We start from the raw sequence: 18,354 nt of genomic DNA on the forward strand, positions 1-18,354 counted from the left end.
GCTGTTTATGGTGTCATTTTGCTCCATCTATCTGAACTTGACCTGCTAAAGGCAGCCTAGAGCCTTCCCTTCCTTATCTCTGTGTTCCTCCCTTCTATTCCCCTCTCTGTTCTCCTCTGCCCCCCTTCTATTTGGTCCCCACCCTTCCCACCCCCTATCTCTGTCCCCCCCCCCCCCCACCCATGCCCTGCTAGATATTCGCTCCCATTGGGAGATGTGCCCAGCCCCCCTCTCTCATGCTTTTGCCGTTAGCTTTCCCCGCTAGTGTGGTGGACCCCTCCCAGGATTGCTCTGACCCCTCCAATGCCCGTTCTGATGGTGTCCTCTCTGTCTCCTCCTCACTCTCCCCTGTGCTCTGCTGCACTCGCCCTTCCTTCCTAAGAGCTTGTTCCCTTACACAAAGTGAGTCAGTGCAGTCCCGTGCAAAACTGTCCATTTTGCTCGCTTTCTCACCACTACCTCATTCACCTTTTGTCTTGTCCCTTCGTACGGACGAAGTTGTCCGCCTTTGCTGGGATAGTAAAATAGTCCTCCTTTTTCTGGTACATCACCCAGAGCCTGGCTGGGAATAACATCCCGAATTTAACATTGTTTTTGTACAGGGCTGACTTGGCATGGTTGAATTCAGCCCTGCGCTTTGCCAGGTCCGCTCCAATGTCTTGTGTCCCTCAGAACTGCTTGCCTTCATCTGCCGAGCCCAATGCAGGATCTTCTCCCGATCCTGATACTTGTGTAGCTTGGCTATTATCGCTCTTGGCTGTTACCTGGTCTTGGGCTTTGGCCGGAGCAACCTGTGGGTCCTGCTGATTTACAGCGGCTTGGGAAAGTTGTCCCTTCCAACCAGGTTGCCCAGCATCTGGGCCACGGAGTCGGTTGGATCTCTGCTCTCAATTCCCTCTGGCAGACCCACAATTTTGTCGCCTGGATCAGTTCTCTTGGTCCTCGGCCTTCCTTTTCAGGCTCCCCTGGGTCGCTACCAACCTCTTTATCTCGGCCTCCAGGGCAACAATCCGGTTGCACTGGTTCGTCGATGCCTTTTGAGTTCTTGGATCGTTTTCTCTTGGGCTTCCAGCCTCCCCTCATCCCGTCAAGCGCCGTCTGCATGGTGGCCAGTGCCTCCATCACCTTGTTCGGCATTTGGATCCCTGCCGTGATCTTGTCCTTCGTTGTGGTAAGTTCCTTAGTTAGGAATATCTTCCAACCATCTTCAGGTGGGGGAGGGAGGGGGGGATGTTGTCCAGATCGCCAGCCCCCTCTCTCGTGGGTGGCCAGGGACCCCTCGTCTCATTGGTCCACTGGCCTGCTTGCTGCTGCTCTTGCCCTTTTCTGCAGTTTTTGGCTTCCCAGCGGCCTCTCGAGCTACAGCTTCTTGGCATTCTTTCCTCTCTGTTGTCTTTGTGGGTTAGGGGTTGAATGAGTCCAATTTTCTGGGCTAAATACAGCCAAAAGGGCCTATATTGCTGTGTTCTGGAGGAGAAGCACCTGGTGTGTGGCTACTCAGCAATCCTCATCACTGGAGGTCTCAGCATGGTTTTGTTAAGGGGAGGTCATTCTAACCAACTTTTTTTGAAGAGGTGACCAAGTGTGTAGATGAGAGAAATGCATCTGACGTAGTTTATTTGGACTTCAGCAATGCTTTTGAGAAGGTCCCACATGGGAGACTGATAGCGAAGGTTGGAGCCCATGGGATCCAAGGAAATGTGGCACGTTGGATCCAGAATTAGCTGAGTGGCAGGAAGCAGGTCGATGGGTGTTTTTCTGACTTGAAGCCTGTGTCCTGCAGGGATCAGTGTTGGGGCCCTTGCTGTTTGTGATTTATATAAATGAATTAGACAGTTTGGTACAGTTTAAGAGCAGGGAGGTTGTCCTGAAATTGTAAAAACGTTGGTTTGGCTACAACTACTAGAGTATTGTGTGCAGTTCTGGAATCCACAATATAGGAGGGATGTGATAGCGCTGGAAAAGATGTAAAGGAGATTTACCAAGATGTTGCCTGGCTTGGAGACTTTTAGTTATGAAGAGAGATTGGACAGACGGGGGTTATTTTCCTTGCAGCAGAGGGAGACTATGACTGAGATATGACTGAGGAAAAAAAAACCAAAATGGGATGGTTTAAGGTTAAAAATAACAATGAGACTGAAAGCAATCACCATTATTAATGTATAAATTGGACATCCACTTTCAGCAACTCCACATGAGCAGTTAAAGTAGTCAATCAGGAGTTTATTGTCCAGGATAACTTGCTGTGCCAGAAGCCGGGTGATAATGGTATCTCCGTGAGAGACTCGTCATTCAAGTGTGTTGAATGACATGAAGTGGCTGTATCTAACTGACATATGCCCACTAAACTCATGAGAAAACGTTAAGGGCTGCCTGTTCCAGTGCAATAATAATGTGATAAGTCTGAATTACTACCAAACAAACTCTGGTACTGCAAATTAACTTTAATAATAGTTGAGTTTCATTCCTTCAGCTTTTAAGGATGGAAATACTAAAAGATTCAAATAATTTTTAAAACATTTTCTTTCAGTCTCTTTTGTCTCTCCCACTTTATTCAGCTTTTTAAAATTTTCCTTTCTTTACATTTCTTTCCAAATCTGATTTGATATTCAATTCAATGTACCAGCTGACACTAGTTGGTTTAAACTCTGCACTGCTCATTAACAATTCTTTAATTTTGATTGGTTAAGCAGATACATAGTTGCTTGTTCTTGTTCACACAGGCCTCACCTTGCAGAAGACATTGCACTGTTTGAATGTTTGGCTGACAGTAATTTTAAGTGAAAAAGCCCATTAAATGTCAACGCATGTGTTTGTTGCTGACTTCAAAATCTGGCCCACTATTTTTTCTGTGTATTCAACATCAACAGGGAAACGAACAAAGGTACAACTGTCATGCTCCCCATAGTCTTCCTCATTAGTTGGATGTTAAAAATCACATGGCACCATTTGAAGTGAGCAGGGGGAGGGGAAAACATTGCCAAGAAACAAAAAGTGAAACAATCTTCATCACATTCAGCTTCTCTTCCTCTTGTCCCCCTCCCCAAGTCTTCCATACTCCCTCCCCCCAAGTCTTCCATATTCCCTACCTCCATATTATTTCAAGTTTAATTTGACTGAAATCTACATCATTCAACATACATTATGATCTTGAGGTTTACTGTCTCCTTATTCATCGAAGGTAGCTATTCAAAGGCAACTGAAAAGGATCAGAGGAAAATCCTGCAACTATCAGAATGAAGGGCTGTTGAATTGCCCTTAGCCTAAATAAAGGAGACTTTCATTGTGGTGGTTGTCCATACCTCCCACCAGAGGGAGCAGCATTCCTCCCTCATCCAGAGTTCCCAGACCGCTGAGCTTTTCCTACTGTACGAATATAATTTGACTTTATGGGCAGCACGGTAGCACTGTGGTTAGCACTGTTGCCGCACAGCACCAGGGACCCGAGTTCGATTCCTGGCTGGGTCACTGTCTGTGTGGAGTCTGCACATTCTCCCTGTGTCTGCGTGGGTTTCCTCTGGGTGCTCCGGTTTCCACCCACAAGTCCCGACAGACGCGCTTGTTAGGTGAATTGAACATTCTGATTCTCCCTCAGGTGTACCTGAACAGATGCCGTAGTGTGACGACTGGGGGATTTTCATAGTAACTTCATTGCAGTGTTAATGTAAGCATACTTGTGACATTGATAAAGATTATAATTGTAAATCTTCAAGGAGTGAGGAGATGATGGCGTAGTGATAGTGTCACTGGAATACATAGAATTTACAGTGCAGAAGGAGGCCATCCGGCCCATCGAGTCTGCACCAGCTCCTGGAAAGAGCACCCTATCCAAGGTTAACACCTCCACCCTATCCCCATAACCCAGTAACCCCACCCAACACTAAGGGCAATTTTGGACACTAAGGGCAATTTATCATGGCCAATCCACCTAACCTGCACATCTTTGGACTGTGGGAGGAAACCGGAGCACCCGGAGGAAACCCATGCACACACGGGGAGGATGTGCAGACTCCGCACAGACAGTGACCCAAGCCGGAATCGAACCTGGGACCCTGGAGCTGTGAAGCGATTGTGCTATCCACAATGCTACCCTGCTGCCCCATAGTAATCCAGAAGTTTAGGCTAATGCTCTGGGGCATCCAGTGGAATTTGAATTCCATTAATAACTCTGGAATATAGCCTCCATAATGGAGGCCATTAAGCTATAATCAATTTTTTTTTAAAGAAAATATATTATTGAAGCATTTGTAATTTTCACAGTTTAACACATTAACATTTCTTAAACGACCAGGTGGACCGACACACGCAAAACACCTAAAAAACTTCCCCTCCTATCCCCACCCTATCCCCTAATTACCTGTACACTAAGTTCCCTGTCCTTATCTAACATTGCCATGCCTCCTGTTTTCCTCCCCCCTCTTTTCCCCTCCCTCCCCTTACTGCTGACGTTCAATTTTCCTTGAAGAAGTCAATGAATGGCTGCCATCTACGGGCGAACCCCTATATTGATCCCCTCAAAGCAAACTTGATTTTTTTCCAGACTGAGAAACCTTGCCATATCGCTGACTCACACTCCTGATTTCGGGGGCTCCGAGTCCCTCCACACCAGCAAAATCCATCTCCGGCCACCAGGGAGGAGAAGGCCAGGACATCGGCCTCCCTCCCAGCCTTGGCCCCGGATCTTCCGACACCCCAAATATTGCCAGTTCCAGACTCTGAGTTACTCTCCCTTCCAGGACTTCTGACATAACGTCTGCAAATCCCTGTCAGAATCCCCATAACTTTGGACATGCCCAGAACATATGTACATGGTTCGCTGGGCTACCCCCACACCGCCCACATCTATCCTCCACCTCCTCGATGAACCTGCTCATCCGGGCTACTGTCATGTGGGCCCTGTGGGCCACCTTGAACTGGATCAAGCCAAGTCTGGCACATGACGAGGATGAATTTCAATTTCCAGCTCTCCCAGTTCCTCTTCACCTCCCGGATAGGGCCCCTTCCCACTCCATCAACTCCTTGAATATCTCTGAAACCCTCCCCTCTCTAACCTCTATTTTTGACATCACCTTTCCTGTAGTCCCCTCAGAGGGAGGCGAGGAAAGCTTGGAACCTGCCTCCGTACAAAGTCCACACCTGAAGGTACTGAAGCCCGTTCCCACCTGGCAGCTTGAATTCCTCCTCTAATGCATCCAAGATCGGAAAGCTCTCCAGGATTGATAGGTCCCCAAATCTCTCAATCCCTGCCCACTGCCATCTCTTACAGCCCCCATCCAGCAACCCCCCCCGGGGCAAATCGGTGGTTGTCACAGATCGGTGACCACACTGACGCCCCTTCAGTCCCATGGACGAAGGGATTGATTAAGAAGGGAAAAGTACAGTACGAAAGGAAGCCTGCAGGGAACATAAAGACTGACACTAAGAGTTTCTACAGAAGAGAAAGAGATTGGTAAAGAGAAATGTAGGCCCACTATAGACAGAAACAGGGGAATTCATAATAAGGGACAAAGAAATGGCTGAGCAATTGAATACATACTTTGGTTCTGTCTTCACAAATAAGGACACAAATCAGATCCCAGAAATGTTGGAGAATGAAAGGTTTAGTGAGAAGGAGGAACTGAGGGAGATCAACATTAGCAGAGAAATGGTGCTGGGAAAACTGATGGGATTGAAGGCGGATAAATTCCCAGGGCCTGAGAATCTGCATCCCAGAGTGCTTAAGGAGGTGGCTCTGGAAATAGTCATTGGTGGTCATCTTCCAGGATTCTATAGACTCTGGAACTGTCCCTGCAGATTGGAGGGTAGCTCATGTCACTCCGATATTCAAAATGGAAGGTAGAGAGAAAGCAGGGAATTATAGACCAGTAAGCCTATCATCGTAGTGGGGAAAATGCTTGAATCCATTATCAAGGACTTTATAGCAGAACACTTAGAAAGCAGTGACAGGATCAGTCAGAGTCAGCATGGATTTATGAAGGGAAAATCATGCTTGACAAATCTGTTGGAATTCTTTGAAGAGGTAACCAGTACAGTCGACAAAGGGGAGCCAGTCGATGTGGTATATTTGGACTTTCAGAACGCGTTTGACAAAGTCCCGCATAAGAGATTATTGTGCAAAATTAAAGCGCATGGGATTGGGGGAAATGTATTGAGGTGGATAGAAAACTAGTTGGCAGAGAGGAAACAAAGAGTAGGGATTAATGGGCCATTTTCAAATTGGCAGGCAGTAACTAGTGGGGTACCACAGGGATCGGTGCTGGGACCCCAGCTATTCACAATATATATTAATGATTTGGATGAGGAAACAAAATGTAACATCTCAATGTTTGCAGATACCAAATTAGGTGGGAGGGTGAATTGTGACGAGGATGCAGGGATCCCACAGCAAGATCTGGACAGGTTGGGTGAGTGTGCAAACCAATGGCAGATGCAGTATAATTTGGATAAGTATACCGTTTTGGATACTTGTGGGGGGGACGACTTACCAGGGGTAAGCCATGGGGTACGGGCCTCTGGCACGGAGTCTGTCCCTGTTGCTCAGAAGGGAAGGGGGGAAAGGAGTAGAACATTAGTAATTGGGGACTCAATAGTCAGGGGCACAGATAGGAGATTTTGTGGGAGCGAGAGAGACTCACGTTTGGTATGTTGCCTCCCAGGTGCAAGGGTACGTGATGTCTCGGATCGTGTTTTCCGGGTCCTTAAGGGGGAGGGGGAGCAGCCCCAAGTCGTAGTCCACATTGGCACTAACGACATAGGTAGGAAAGGGGACAAGGATGTCAGGCAGGCCTTTAGGGAGCTAGGATGGAAGCTCAGAGCGAGAACAAACAGAGTTGTTATCTCTGGGTTGTTGCCCGTGCCACGTGATAGTGAGATGAGGAATAGGGAGAGAGAGCAATTAAACACGTGGCTACAGGGATGGTGCAGGCGGGAGGGATTCAGATTTCTGGATAACTGGGGCTCTTTCTGGGGAAGGTGGGACCTCTATAGACAGGATGGTCTACATCTGAACCTGAGGGGCACCAATATCCTGGGGGGGAGATTTGTTAGTACTCTTTGGGGGGGTTTAAACTAATTCAGCAGGGGCATGGGAACCTGGATTGTAGTTTTGGGGTGCGAGAGATTGAGAGTAGAGAGGTCAGGAGCACAGTTTTGACTTCGCAGGAGGGCGGCAGTGTTCAGGTCTGTGGTTTGAAGTGTGTCTATTTCAATGCCAGGAGTATACGAAATAAGGTAGGGGAACTGGCAGCATGGGTTGGTACCTGGGACTTCGATGTTGTGGCCATTTCAGAGACATGGATAGAGCAGGGACAGGAATGGTTGTTGCAGGTTCCGGGGTTTAGGTGCTTTAGTAAGGTCAGAGAAGGGGGCAAAAGAGGGGGAGGTGTGGCGCTGCTAGTCAAGGACAGTATTACGGTGGTAGAAAGGATGCAAGATGGGGACTCTTCTTCCGAGGTAGTATGGGCTGAGGTTAGAAACAGGAAAGGAGAGGTCACCCTGTTGGGAGTTTTCTATAGGCCACCTAATAGTTCTAGAGATGTAGAGGAAAGGATGGCGAAGATGATTCTGGAAAAGAGCGAAAGTAACAGGGTAGTTGTTATGGGAGACTTTAACTTTCCTAATATTGACTGGAAAAGATATAGTTCGAGTACATTGGATGGGTCGTTCTTTGTACAATGTGTGCAGGAGGGTTTTCTGACACAATATGTTGACAGGCCAACAAGAGGTGAGGCCACTTTGGATTTGGTTTTGGGTAATGAACCAGGCCAGGTGTTAGATCTGGAGGTAGGTGAACACTTTGGAGACAGTGACCACAATTCGGTGACCTTTACGTTAGTGATGGAAAGGGATAAGTATACCCCGCAGGGCAAGAGTTATAGCTGGGGGAAGGGCAATTATGATGCCATTAGACATGACTTAGGATGTGTTGGTTGGAGAAGTAGGCTGCAAGGGTTGGGCACACTGGATATGTGGAGCTTGTTCAAGGAACAGCTATTGCATGTTCTTGATAAGTACGTACCAGTCAGGCAGGGAGGAAGGGGTCGAGCGAGGGAACCGTGGTTTACCAAAGAAGTGGAATCTCTTGTTAAGAGGAAGAAGGAGGCCTATGTGAAGATGAGGCGTGAAGTTTCAGTTGGGGCGCTTGATAGTTACAAGGAAGCGAGGAAGGATCTAAAGAGAGAGCTGAGACGAGCAAGGAGGGGACATGAGAAGTCTTTGGCAGGTAGGATCAAGGAAAACCCAAAAGCTTTCTATAGGTATGTCAGGAATAAAAGAATGACTAGGGTAAGAGTAGGGCCAGTCAAGGACAGTGGTGGGAAGTTGTGTGTGGAGGCTGAGGAGATAAGCGAGATACTAAATGAATACTTTTCATCAGTATTCACTCAAGAAAAAGATAATATTGTGGAGGAGAATGCTGAGACCCAGGCTATTAGAATAGATGGCATTGAGGTGCGTAGGGAAGAAGTGTTGGCAATTCTGGACAAGGTGAAAATAGATAAGTCCCCGGGGCCGGATGGGATTTATCCTAGGATTCTCTGGGAAGCCAGGGAAGAGATTGCTGAGCCTTTGGCTTTGATTTTTAGGTCATCATTGGCTACAGGAATAGTGCCAGAGGACTGGAGGATAGCAAATGTGGTCCCTTTGTTCAAGAAGGGGAGTAGAGATAACCCCGGTAACTATAGGCCGGTGAGCCTAACGTCTGTGGTGGGTAAAGTCTTGGAGAGGATTATAAAAGATACGATTTATAATCATCTAGATAGGAATAATATGATTAGGGATAGTCAGCATGGTTTTGTGAAGGGTAGGTCATGCCTCACAAACCTTATCGAGTTCTTTGAGAAGGTGACTGAACAGGTAGACGAGGGTAGAGCAGTTGATGTGGTGTATATGGATTTCAGTAAAGCGTTTGATAAGGTTCCCCACGGTCGGCTATTGCAGAAAATACGGAGGCTGGGGATTGAGGGTGATTTAGAGATGTGGATCAGAAATTGGCTAGTTGAAAGAAGACAGAGAGTGGTAGTTGATGGGAAATGTTCAGAATGGAGTTCAGTTACGAGTGGCGTACCACAAGGATCTGTTCTGGGGCCGTTGCTGTTTGTCATTTTTATAAATGACCTAGAGGAGGGCGCAGAAGGATGGGTGAGTAAATTTGCAGACGACACTAAAGTCGGTGGAGTTGTAGACAGTGCGGAAGGATGTTGCAGGTTACAGAGGGACATAGATAAGCTGCAGAGCTGGGCTGAGAGGTGGCAAATGGAGTTTAATGTGGAGAAGTGTGAGGTGATTCACTTTGGAAAGAATAACAGGAATGCGGAATATTTGGCTAATGGTAAAATTCTTGGTAGTGTGGATGAGCAGAGGGATCTCGGTGTCCATGTACATAGATCCCTGAAAGTTGCCACCCAGGTTGATAGGGTTGTGAAGAAGGCCTATGGTGTGTTGGCCTTTATTGGTAGAGGGATTGAGTTCCGGAGCCATGAGGTCATGATGCAGCTGTACCAAACTCTGGTACGGCCGCATTTGGAGTATTGCGTACAGTTCTGGTCGCCTCATTATAGGAAGGACGTGGAAGCTTTGGAACGGGTGCAGAGGAGATTTACCAGGATGTTGCCTGGTATGGAGGGAAAATCTTATGAGGAAAGGCTGATGGACTTGAGGTTGTTTTCGTTAGAGAGAAGAAGGTTAAGAGGTGACTTAATAGAGGCATACAAAATGATCAGAGGGTTAGATAGGGTGGACAGCGAGAGCCTTCTCCCGCGGATGGAGGTGGCTAGCACGAGGGGACATAGCCTTAAATTGAGGGGTAATAGATATAGGACAGAGGTCAGAGGTGGGTTTTTTACGCAAAGAGTGGTGAGGCCGTGGAATGCCCTACCTGCAACAGTAGTGAACTCGCCAACATTGAGGGCATTTAAAAATTTATTGGATAAGCATATGGATGATAAGGGCATAGTGTAGGTTAGATGGCCTTTAGTTTTTTTTTCCATGTCGGTGCAACATCGAGGGCCGAAGGGCCTGTACTGCGCTGTATCGTTCTATGTTCTATGAGGATATTCTTTTTGGAAGCAAAAACAGGAAGGCAGATTATTACCTGAATAGTTGTAAATCGGGAGAGGGGAGTGTGCAGCAGGATCTGGATGTCCTTGTGCACCATTCGCTGAAGGTAAGCATGCAAGTGCAGCAGGCGGTAAAGAAGGCTAATGGTATGTTGCCCTTCATTGCAAGAGGTTTCGAGTATAGAAGCAGGGATGTGTTGCTGCAATTGTACAGTGCCTTGGTGAGGCCACAGTATTGCATGCAGTTTTGGTCTCCTTCTCTGAGGAAGGACATTCATGCTCTCGAGGGAGTGCAGCGAAGGCTTACCAAACTGATTCCAGGGATGACGGGACTGTCATATGAGGAGAGATTGACTAGGTTGGGATTGTTCTTGCTGGAGTTCAGAAGAATGAGGGGGGATCTCATAGAGACTTATAAAATTCTAACAGGATTAGACAGGGTAGATGCAGGGAAGATGTTACCAATGATGGGTGTGTCCAGAACCAAGCGGTCACAGCCTGAGGATTCAGGGTAAACCATTTCGGACAGAGATAAGGAGATGAGTAGTGAGCCTGTAGAATTCATTACCACAGGAAGTAGTTGATGCTAAAACTTTGAATATATTCAAGATGCGGCTGGATATAGCACTTGGGGAGATTGGGATCAAAGACTATGGGGAGAAAGCAGGATTAGGCTATTGAGTTGGATGATCAGCTATGATCGTAATGAATGGCAGAGCAGGCTCGAAGGGCCAAAAGGCCTGCTCCTGCTCCTATCTTCTAGGTATCTATCTGTGCTGCCTCCATTGCCCCACAACGTTAGGGCTGCCACCACCGCAGGGCTTATCGAGTACCGAGCTGGCGAGAATGGCAGGGACGCCGTCAACAAAGCCTCCAAGCTCGTACTGTTGCAGGATGCTGCTTCCACTCGCTCCCAAACCAACCCCTCCCCCACTACCCACTTCCTTAACACCGATTTGTTGGCCGCCCAGTAATAATTAATAAAGCTCGGGAGGGCCAAGCCCCCCTCTCCGCGACCCCGTTCCAGGAGTGCCTTCTTCACCCTCAGGGTTTTACCATCCCACACATAACCCGAGATCGCCGCATTCATTTTCCTTTGGGACAAAAATCAGGAGACATTGAAAAAAGAAGAGCAGTCTCAGAAGGACCGTCATCTTTACCATCTGGACCTTCCCACCAGCGTCAGTGGGAGCATTTCCCATCTGCGGAAGTCCCTTTCCATTTGATCGACCGTTTTGCCCAGATTTAACTTGTGAAGCTGCCCCCAATCCTTCGCTACTTGAATCCCCAGATACCTAAAACTCCTTTCAACCACTCTGAACGGCAACTCCCTCAGTCTCTTTTCCTGCCCCCGTGCCTGAATCACGAACATCTCGCACTTTCCCATATTTAACTTGTAGCCTGAAAATCGCCCAAATTCTCCTGGTACCGCCATGATTTTGGCCATCCCCCGCATCGGGTCTGTATCACAGAGCAGCAAATCGTCGCATAGAGAGAGACCCTGTGCTCCACCCGACCCCCCTCACTATCCCCCGGCAGGCATTCGATGATCTAAGGGCCACTGCTAAGGGCTCAATGGCCAGGGCAAACAGTAATGGGGAGAGCGGGCATCCCTGCCTTGTCACCCTACAGAGACCAAAGTATTCTGACCGGACTCGGTTTGTTCTTACATTCGTCACCAGCACCTGATATAACAGCCGGACCCAATCCACAAATCCCTGCCCAAAACCAAACCTGCCTAAAATATCCCATAGATACTTCCACTCCACTCCGTCGAAAGATTTCTCTGTGTCCAAGGAAGCTCCGCTGGCATCATTATAACATTAAGAAGCCATCTAATATTGGATGTCAGGTGCCTGCCCTTCACAAATCCCGTCTGATCCTCCCCAATCACCTCTGGGACACAATCCTCTATTCGAGTGGCCAAGGTCTTTGGCAGTAATTTAGCATCTACATGCGAAAGGGAAATTGGCCTAGACGATCCACAGCTCTCCAGCTCCTTATCTAGCTTCCAGATGAGAGAAATTGATGCCTGTGCTAGTGTTGGGGGAAGCACTCCCAGCTCCTTGGACTCGTAAAAGCCTTAACCAAAAGCGGCCCCAGTAACCCAGAAACCTTTTTATAAAATTCCACTGGGAATCCGTCAGGTCCTGGGGCCTTACCCGATTGCATCGCCCCCAATTCGTCTATCACTTCCCCGAGCCCAATTGGGGCCCCCAGGACTTCCAACAGCTCCAAATCTACCTTCGGGAATGCTAGCCTCTCCAGGAATTGATTCATATCCTTTTTCCCGACCGGGGGTTCCGACTCATAGAGCAGACTACAGAATTCATGGAACACGTCATTAACTGGGTCCATCACTACCTTCCCCCTCATATCCTTTATTTTCCCTATTTCTCTGGCCGCCTCCTGCTTCCTCAGCTGATGTGCCAGCATCCTGCTAGCTTTCTCCCCATATTCACATGTTGCCCCCTTTACCCTCCTCAGCTGCCCCTCCACCTTCCCTCTGCCCAAATTCCATTTGGAGTCTCTGACGCTCCTTCAGGAGCTCCTCATCCGGAGATTTCGCATATCTCCTGTCCACCGGTAAGATTTCTCCGACCAACCTGTCCAGCTCCGCCCGTTTGATCTTCTCCCTATGGGCCTGAATCGAAATACATTCTCCTCTAATAACCGCCTTCAATGCCTCCCAGACCACCCCAGCTGCGGCCTCTCCCGTGCCGTTGTTCTTTATATACCCCCGAATGGTCTCCCTCACTCGCTCACAGTTCTCGTCGTCCGCTAACAGCCCTGCATCTAATCTCCACTGCCGGCACTGGGACTTTCCAGGGCTTACCCATGGGTCTATCCAATGTGGCGCGTTGCCTGACACCACAATTGCTGAGCATTCCGTGCCCTCCACCCCCGCTAACAGTGTTTTATCCAGTATATCTTGTGTACTTGGGAGTAGAATGAATATTCCTCGTTCCTTGGCCTCCCAAATTTTCATGGATCAACCCCTCCCATGCGCTACATAAACCCCCGCTGTTCTTTTGCCACTGCTGATACTTTCCCTGACCTAGCACTCATAGAACATAGAACATAGAACGATACAGCGCAGTACAGGCCCTTCGGCCCTCAATGTTGCACCGACTCGGCCGGTCCATTCTCGGATCCAGGACCGTGTTGCAGTCAGCCCCCATAACCAACCGGTGCGAGTCAAGGACCGGGATCTTTCCCAGCACCTTCCTGACAAACACGACATCATCCCAGTTGGGGGCATATATATTTACCAACACCACTGACATTCCCTCCAGTTTCCCTTCTTCAGTCTAACCTGGTCTCCCAGCTTCAAGTGTTTCTCTTGTAAAATGGCTACGTCCGCTTTTAGCTGTCTCAAGTGTGTGAACACGTGGGCCCTTTTGACCAGCCCATTCAGTCCACGAACATTCCACGTAACCTGCTGGATTCCCTTACCCACACTCTTAACATAATTTCTCAAAACAATAACATCAAACACAGAAAGTAAACAAACAATCCTCCAAGGTCTGGGAGCAGAGGCCCACCCCTCCTCCCTTTACAACATCTTATCAGTCCCATCACCTTCAAACAGAGCCAAAAACAAGAGAAGAAAAATCAAACAGGAGAAGAAAAGATGATGCATGCAGAAACTCAAACATCTTTTCTTTTTGTTCCCCAGAACATCGCAACTTAGAAACTTTTTTCCTGTATCTCGGTACATATAACAACAAATCAAAATCAAATCAATCAGAGACATCCTTCTTTTCCCGATTAACACAACTTAAGATACGGTGAAAGGCTGAGATTCTAGAAATATAAAGCAACACCAAAATTTTTAACTCAACTCACTACCATCTAGATTTTAAAGTCATGAAGCCTCTGCCAAATTATTGTCTTTCATGAAGGCTGCCACTTCTTCAGGTGAGCCAAAATACAGTTCCCGGTTCTCGTAGGTCACCCAAAGATGGGCCGGGTAGAGCAGTCCGAATTTTATGTCCTTTGCATGCAGGGCCACCTTGACCTTATTAAAACTCGCCCTCCTCTTTGTGAGTTCTGCTCCCAAGTCTTGATATACCCAGATCTCTGCCTCTTCCCACATGAACCGCTTTGTCTGCCCAGCCCAGCTCATAATGTGTTTCTTGTCCAGGAACCGATGCAGCCTCACCACCATCGCCCTCGGGGGCTCACGACCCTGGGGCTTACACTTGGGCACTCTGTGAGCCCGGTCCACCTCTAACGGCCTGTCAAACGCATCTTCCCCGAGCAGCTTCCCCACATACGCACCGGCATCCAATCCCTCCTTTCCCTCTGGCAGCCCGATGATCCGGATATTCTGCCTGCGAGAACGATTCTCCAGGCCCCCCACCTTCTCCAACAACCATTTCTGCCGATCCTGTAAAATATTAATTTCCAATGCCATCGCAGTAGACTGCTCCCCTTGTTCCCCCGCCAGCTCCAACAACCTTTGGATAGCCTGTCCCTGGGTCGTCACTTTCTCTTCCACACGGTCGACCACCTCCTTAATCGAGGTCACCGCCCGGGTCAGGTCCTCCACATACTCCTTACGATAACGGGCGAACTTCTCGTCCAAGTATTTAACCCACTAATTCATCATCCATTCAGCTGGTGTGGTCAAACTTTGCTTCTCTGCCATTGCATACACCAAACTCTGAGCTTCACTCCCAACCAACTTTTGATTTCTTCTTTTACGATTGTTTCTTGGGCACAGCTCCATAAAATAGGGGTCGCCTTCTTCTCCTCTCGCTTTTATCCACTTATGTTGCAAAATTCCCACAGAAATCCTGCTTAAGAGCCATTGAAAAAACACTAAGAGCGGGAGCTGCTCAATGTGCGACCGTTCACTCCATGGTCGCCACCGCAAGTCGCTATAATCGATTATTGTAAGAACACTTCTGGTTCATTAATTGCCCCTTTAGGGAAGGAAATCTGCCATCCTTACCTGGTCTGGCCTACATGTGACTCCAGACCCACAACCATGTTAACCCCTCTCTGAAATGGCCTAGCAAGCCACTCAGCTCAACGACAATTAGGGATGGGCAACACATGCTGACCCAGTGACACCCACACCCCATGAAAGAATAAAGAAGGTATCTCCAGGAACTAATCGCATAAAATTGCTGTGAGCAAATGAGAGGAAAATCCAAGGGTATTAAAACTTGTTCTTTTCCCCCATTTTCTTTGAAGACTTTTGGTTGTTCATTGTAAAAATATTGGTGGTGAGCAAAACGGCTATGAGGTTGACAGTCTGTACCAGCGGGAGGGAGGCAAGATGGTGAGAGGAAGTGTTGAAACTCATCACAACACATGCAATTAGAGTCAGCGACCCTAAATTTGCTGCTGAATTTCGCCTTACCTTCTGAAGCAGTGACACCAATCCACTGGACCAACCAGGGGAATAATTAATGCTGGCAGAATTGAATATGTGAAGGGCTTCATTAACCGAAGTGCTGGAACGGATTTCATATGGCCTCTGTGAAAAGACACAAACATCGTCTGTGTATGTAGCCCTGAATCTTAGGATTCACTACTGAGCAAGAGTTTGCTTTCATTGTCTGAATAACAACATTGTGAGTTAGTCAACATAATTATTTCATTATATTTTGAATTTCAAAATTTCTTTTCATTTCACTTCTACAGCCGAAACAATCCGAGAAAGATAAAAAAGAAACATTTCTGATAAAGCAATCGATTAGAGGGTTCTGTCATTTCGTTAACATGGCAACAAGGGTCTTTGTGGTGGCTCAATGGGTAATGCACCATTGGATCTCTCTTGGTAATGAGATTAGAATGGCAGTTTGGATAATTATCAATTGTGAATAGTTTATGGACAAGAAACAGATTATAGATGATTGGGAAGGTCCCTGAGATATATGTATGTCAATGTATAGTCAAGAAGCTTGATGGGGGCAGACAGCTGAATACACAGAAGGCATAATCAAAGAACAACAAAGGTACAAGTGACCAGTTCCTCAGAGGGAAGGGAGGCAGTTACCATCTCGCAGTCTCAGAAAGTGGGCAGGCCAGTTTCCAGCCACCAAGCCTGAAGGCTAAGTTTACACCAAACAAGCTTATTATGCAGAAAACCTTTGTAACAATAATTTTGAACATTTTTTGCAGGACCAGGAAAAGACTGTTCCCAGATTTGACTGACGTCCCTGTACTGTGTGGTAACTATAGCTGGTTACTCAATTTGGATGTTGGTTGGGGAACAGGGTAGGTATTACAGAGTTCAGGTATTGTAGATATATTTGGTAACAAGGGGTAGGTTCTGCACAAACTGTGTGTGTTTAGTAATTCGTATCTCATAATTGCATGAGTAGAATAGTCCTATTTTTATGTATTTGTCTTTTCTTTATTTTAATAAATAGTCTTTAATAATTGTTACACGATGACCGGAATAGCTATTGTCACTGGGGTTTCACTTGTCTCCTAACACCAAAACAAAGCAAAACTATACACCCCCATGAACTGGTGTTCCAAGTTAGGATACCCTCACTGATGACATCAGCGTGCTTCATGACACTCTAAAGCCAATAACCTGACAGCACTTGTAGTCACAGCTCATTGATGAATTATGATACCAAAGAGTAACTGGCAGCATTAAAACCTTACCCAGTAAGGTAACAAGGCCTTGGGAGGGAAGAGGTGCAACTTAGCAAGGGATGAAAAATGATAAAGTCATCAGGCCCTTAGACTTTGTGCTAGTTTGTGCTGAATATGATATGTATGAGTGCACCGAGAGTAATAGATGGCTCTCTGTACCTGTCCTTTGAGGAGCTCATAGGCGGTGATTCCTAGAGACCACCAGTCCACAGCAAAGAGATAGCCGGTCCGCCCATTTACAAAGGGATGAAATATTTCCGGAGCTGAGGAAAAATGTACAATTAATACTGTAGTTTTGCATGATAATTAATATTCCTTATTCATGAGCACGTTAGGAACTAGGCACAGGTTTCCACCCATGTCTGGAAATTTCTGATAAAGGAATCGATTGGCGGGTTCTATCATTTTGTTAACATGGTAAAGAGGGACTTTGTGGTGGTTCAGTGGGTAATGCAACATTGGGTGTGGGATTACACCACAATAATTCCACCCATACTGGAAGATATTTTCAGAGGGAAAATGCCAAAAGGAGCAACGTGAAGAGTTTAAACTCTTTACATTTCCAGCCATAATAATTGCTTCTTCAGCTTGTCTGGGAAGGTCTGAGGAGCTCACTGCATCTCTCGACTCAAGGCAGAAGAGGGCAGATCAAATGACCATAACTATTTCTGGCTTAATCATTTGAGTGGTTGCTATAGGTGACATCGTACAATTGGAAAACGCTACATAAGTCCATTGTCCCTGTCATAAATTTTTTTTAAAAATAGGGCAGCTTGGAGTTTTCTCATCAAAACTGCTGGCTGGCATGTGTTTCCTCATCAGGTTTTGTGGTGGTATGTTAAATACAAGGCACTGAGGTGTTCCATCGTGCTCATACTTCAAAAAACATTATCTGCCTTTAATTTCCTCCCAGGAACCCATCAGTCAACTTGACTGCTCAGCCAGAACCTGTGTGGGCTCTTTGAATCTCTGCCATTGTCTTCAGTTTCTGGCCCTGCACCACCTTTCACTCCCTGGGAAAGAATGTCACTTTATGAAAGTTTTAGGGAGAGCATGAAGGTGACCCAGGGACACCTTGGCTGAGTCGAGACCTTGGATATCTCTTCCAGCCTTCCTCAAATATTGGTGAAACAATTAATATCTTTGACTTTCCAGTTCCCTTGTGAATTATAGTGAGAAAACCAAAAGATCATTAATGTTTGCAAATGTCTCAACCCAACAACAAATTGTATTTTTCTTTTTTTGAAGAGAAGGATGACGAGGATTTGGAAGTTTGATGCATTGAGAGTGGGGCATACCACAAATACGTAAATCAGATCAGAGGATATCCTTACAAGCAGTCAATGTGTCCTTTCCCTTCAGAGATTGCTGGAGAATTGCATTTGTTGCTGCTGCTTCTTTCCAGGCAGCCTTAGATCACATTACTCAACATAAGACAGCAACTATACACCACTGCATAAAGACAGCCTCCAGTGTTTTGTGAATGAGATTCTATTCAAGTAGAGTGTGATGTCAATTACCCAATATGCATGCTGATCACCTTACCCAGAGGAAATGAAAAATGAAATTAAAATCGCTTACTGTCACTTAGGCTTCAATGAAGTTATTCTGAAAAGCCCCTAGTTGCCACATTCCGGCGCCTGTTCAGGGAGGCTGGTACGGGAATTGAACCGTG

General features: G+C 46.8%; 1 protein-coding gene across 3 annotated transcripts in view; it reads right to left on the minus strand.

Annotated features, from left to right (window-relative positions):
• The window catches only part of LOC119965041 (serine/threonine-protein kinase 32A-like), a 416,342-nt gene that overhangs the window by 136,453 nt on the left and 261,535 nt on the right, over positions 1–18,354 (minus strand). For all 3 annotated transcript variants that reach the window (XM_038795261.1, XM_038795260.1, XM_038795262.1), the window contains exons 7-8: positions 16,839–16,942; positions 15,430–15,546 (exon numbers count right to left, since the gene is read on the minus strand). In XM_038795261.1, the coding sequence (XP_038651189.1) occupies positions 15,430–15,546; positions 16,839–16,942 (221 nt within the window). The remainder of the gene's footprint in view (positions 1–15,429; positions 15,547–16,838; positions 16,943–18,354) is intronic.

This window comes from Scyliorhinus canicula, chromosome 4 (genome assembly GCF_902713615.1).
Source record: "Scyliorhinus canicula chromosome 4, sScyCan1.1, whole genome shotgun sequence".
NCBI lineage: Eukaryota > Metazoa > Chordata > Chondrichthyes > Carcharhiniformes > Scyliorhinidae > Scyliorhinus > Scyliorhinus canicula.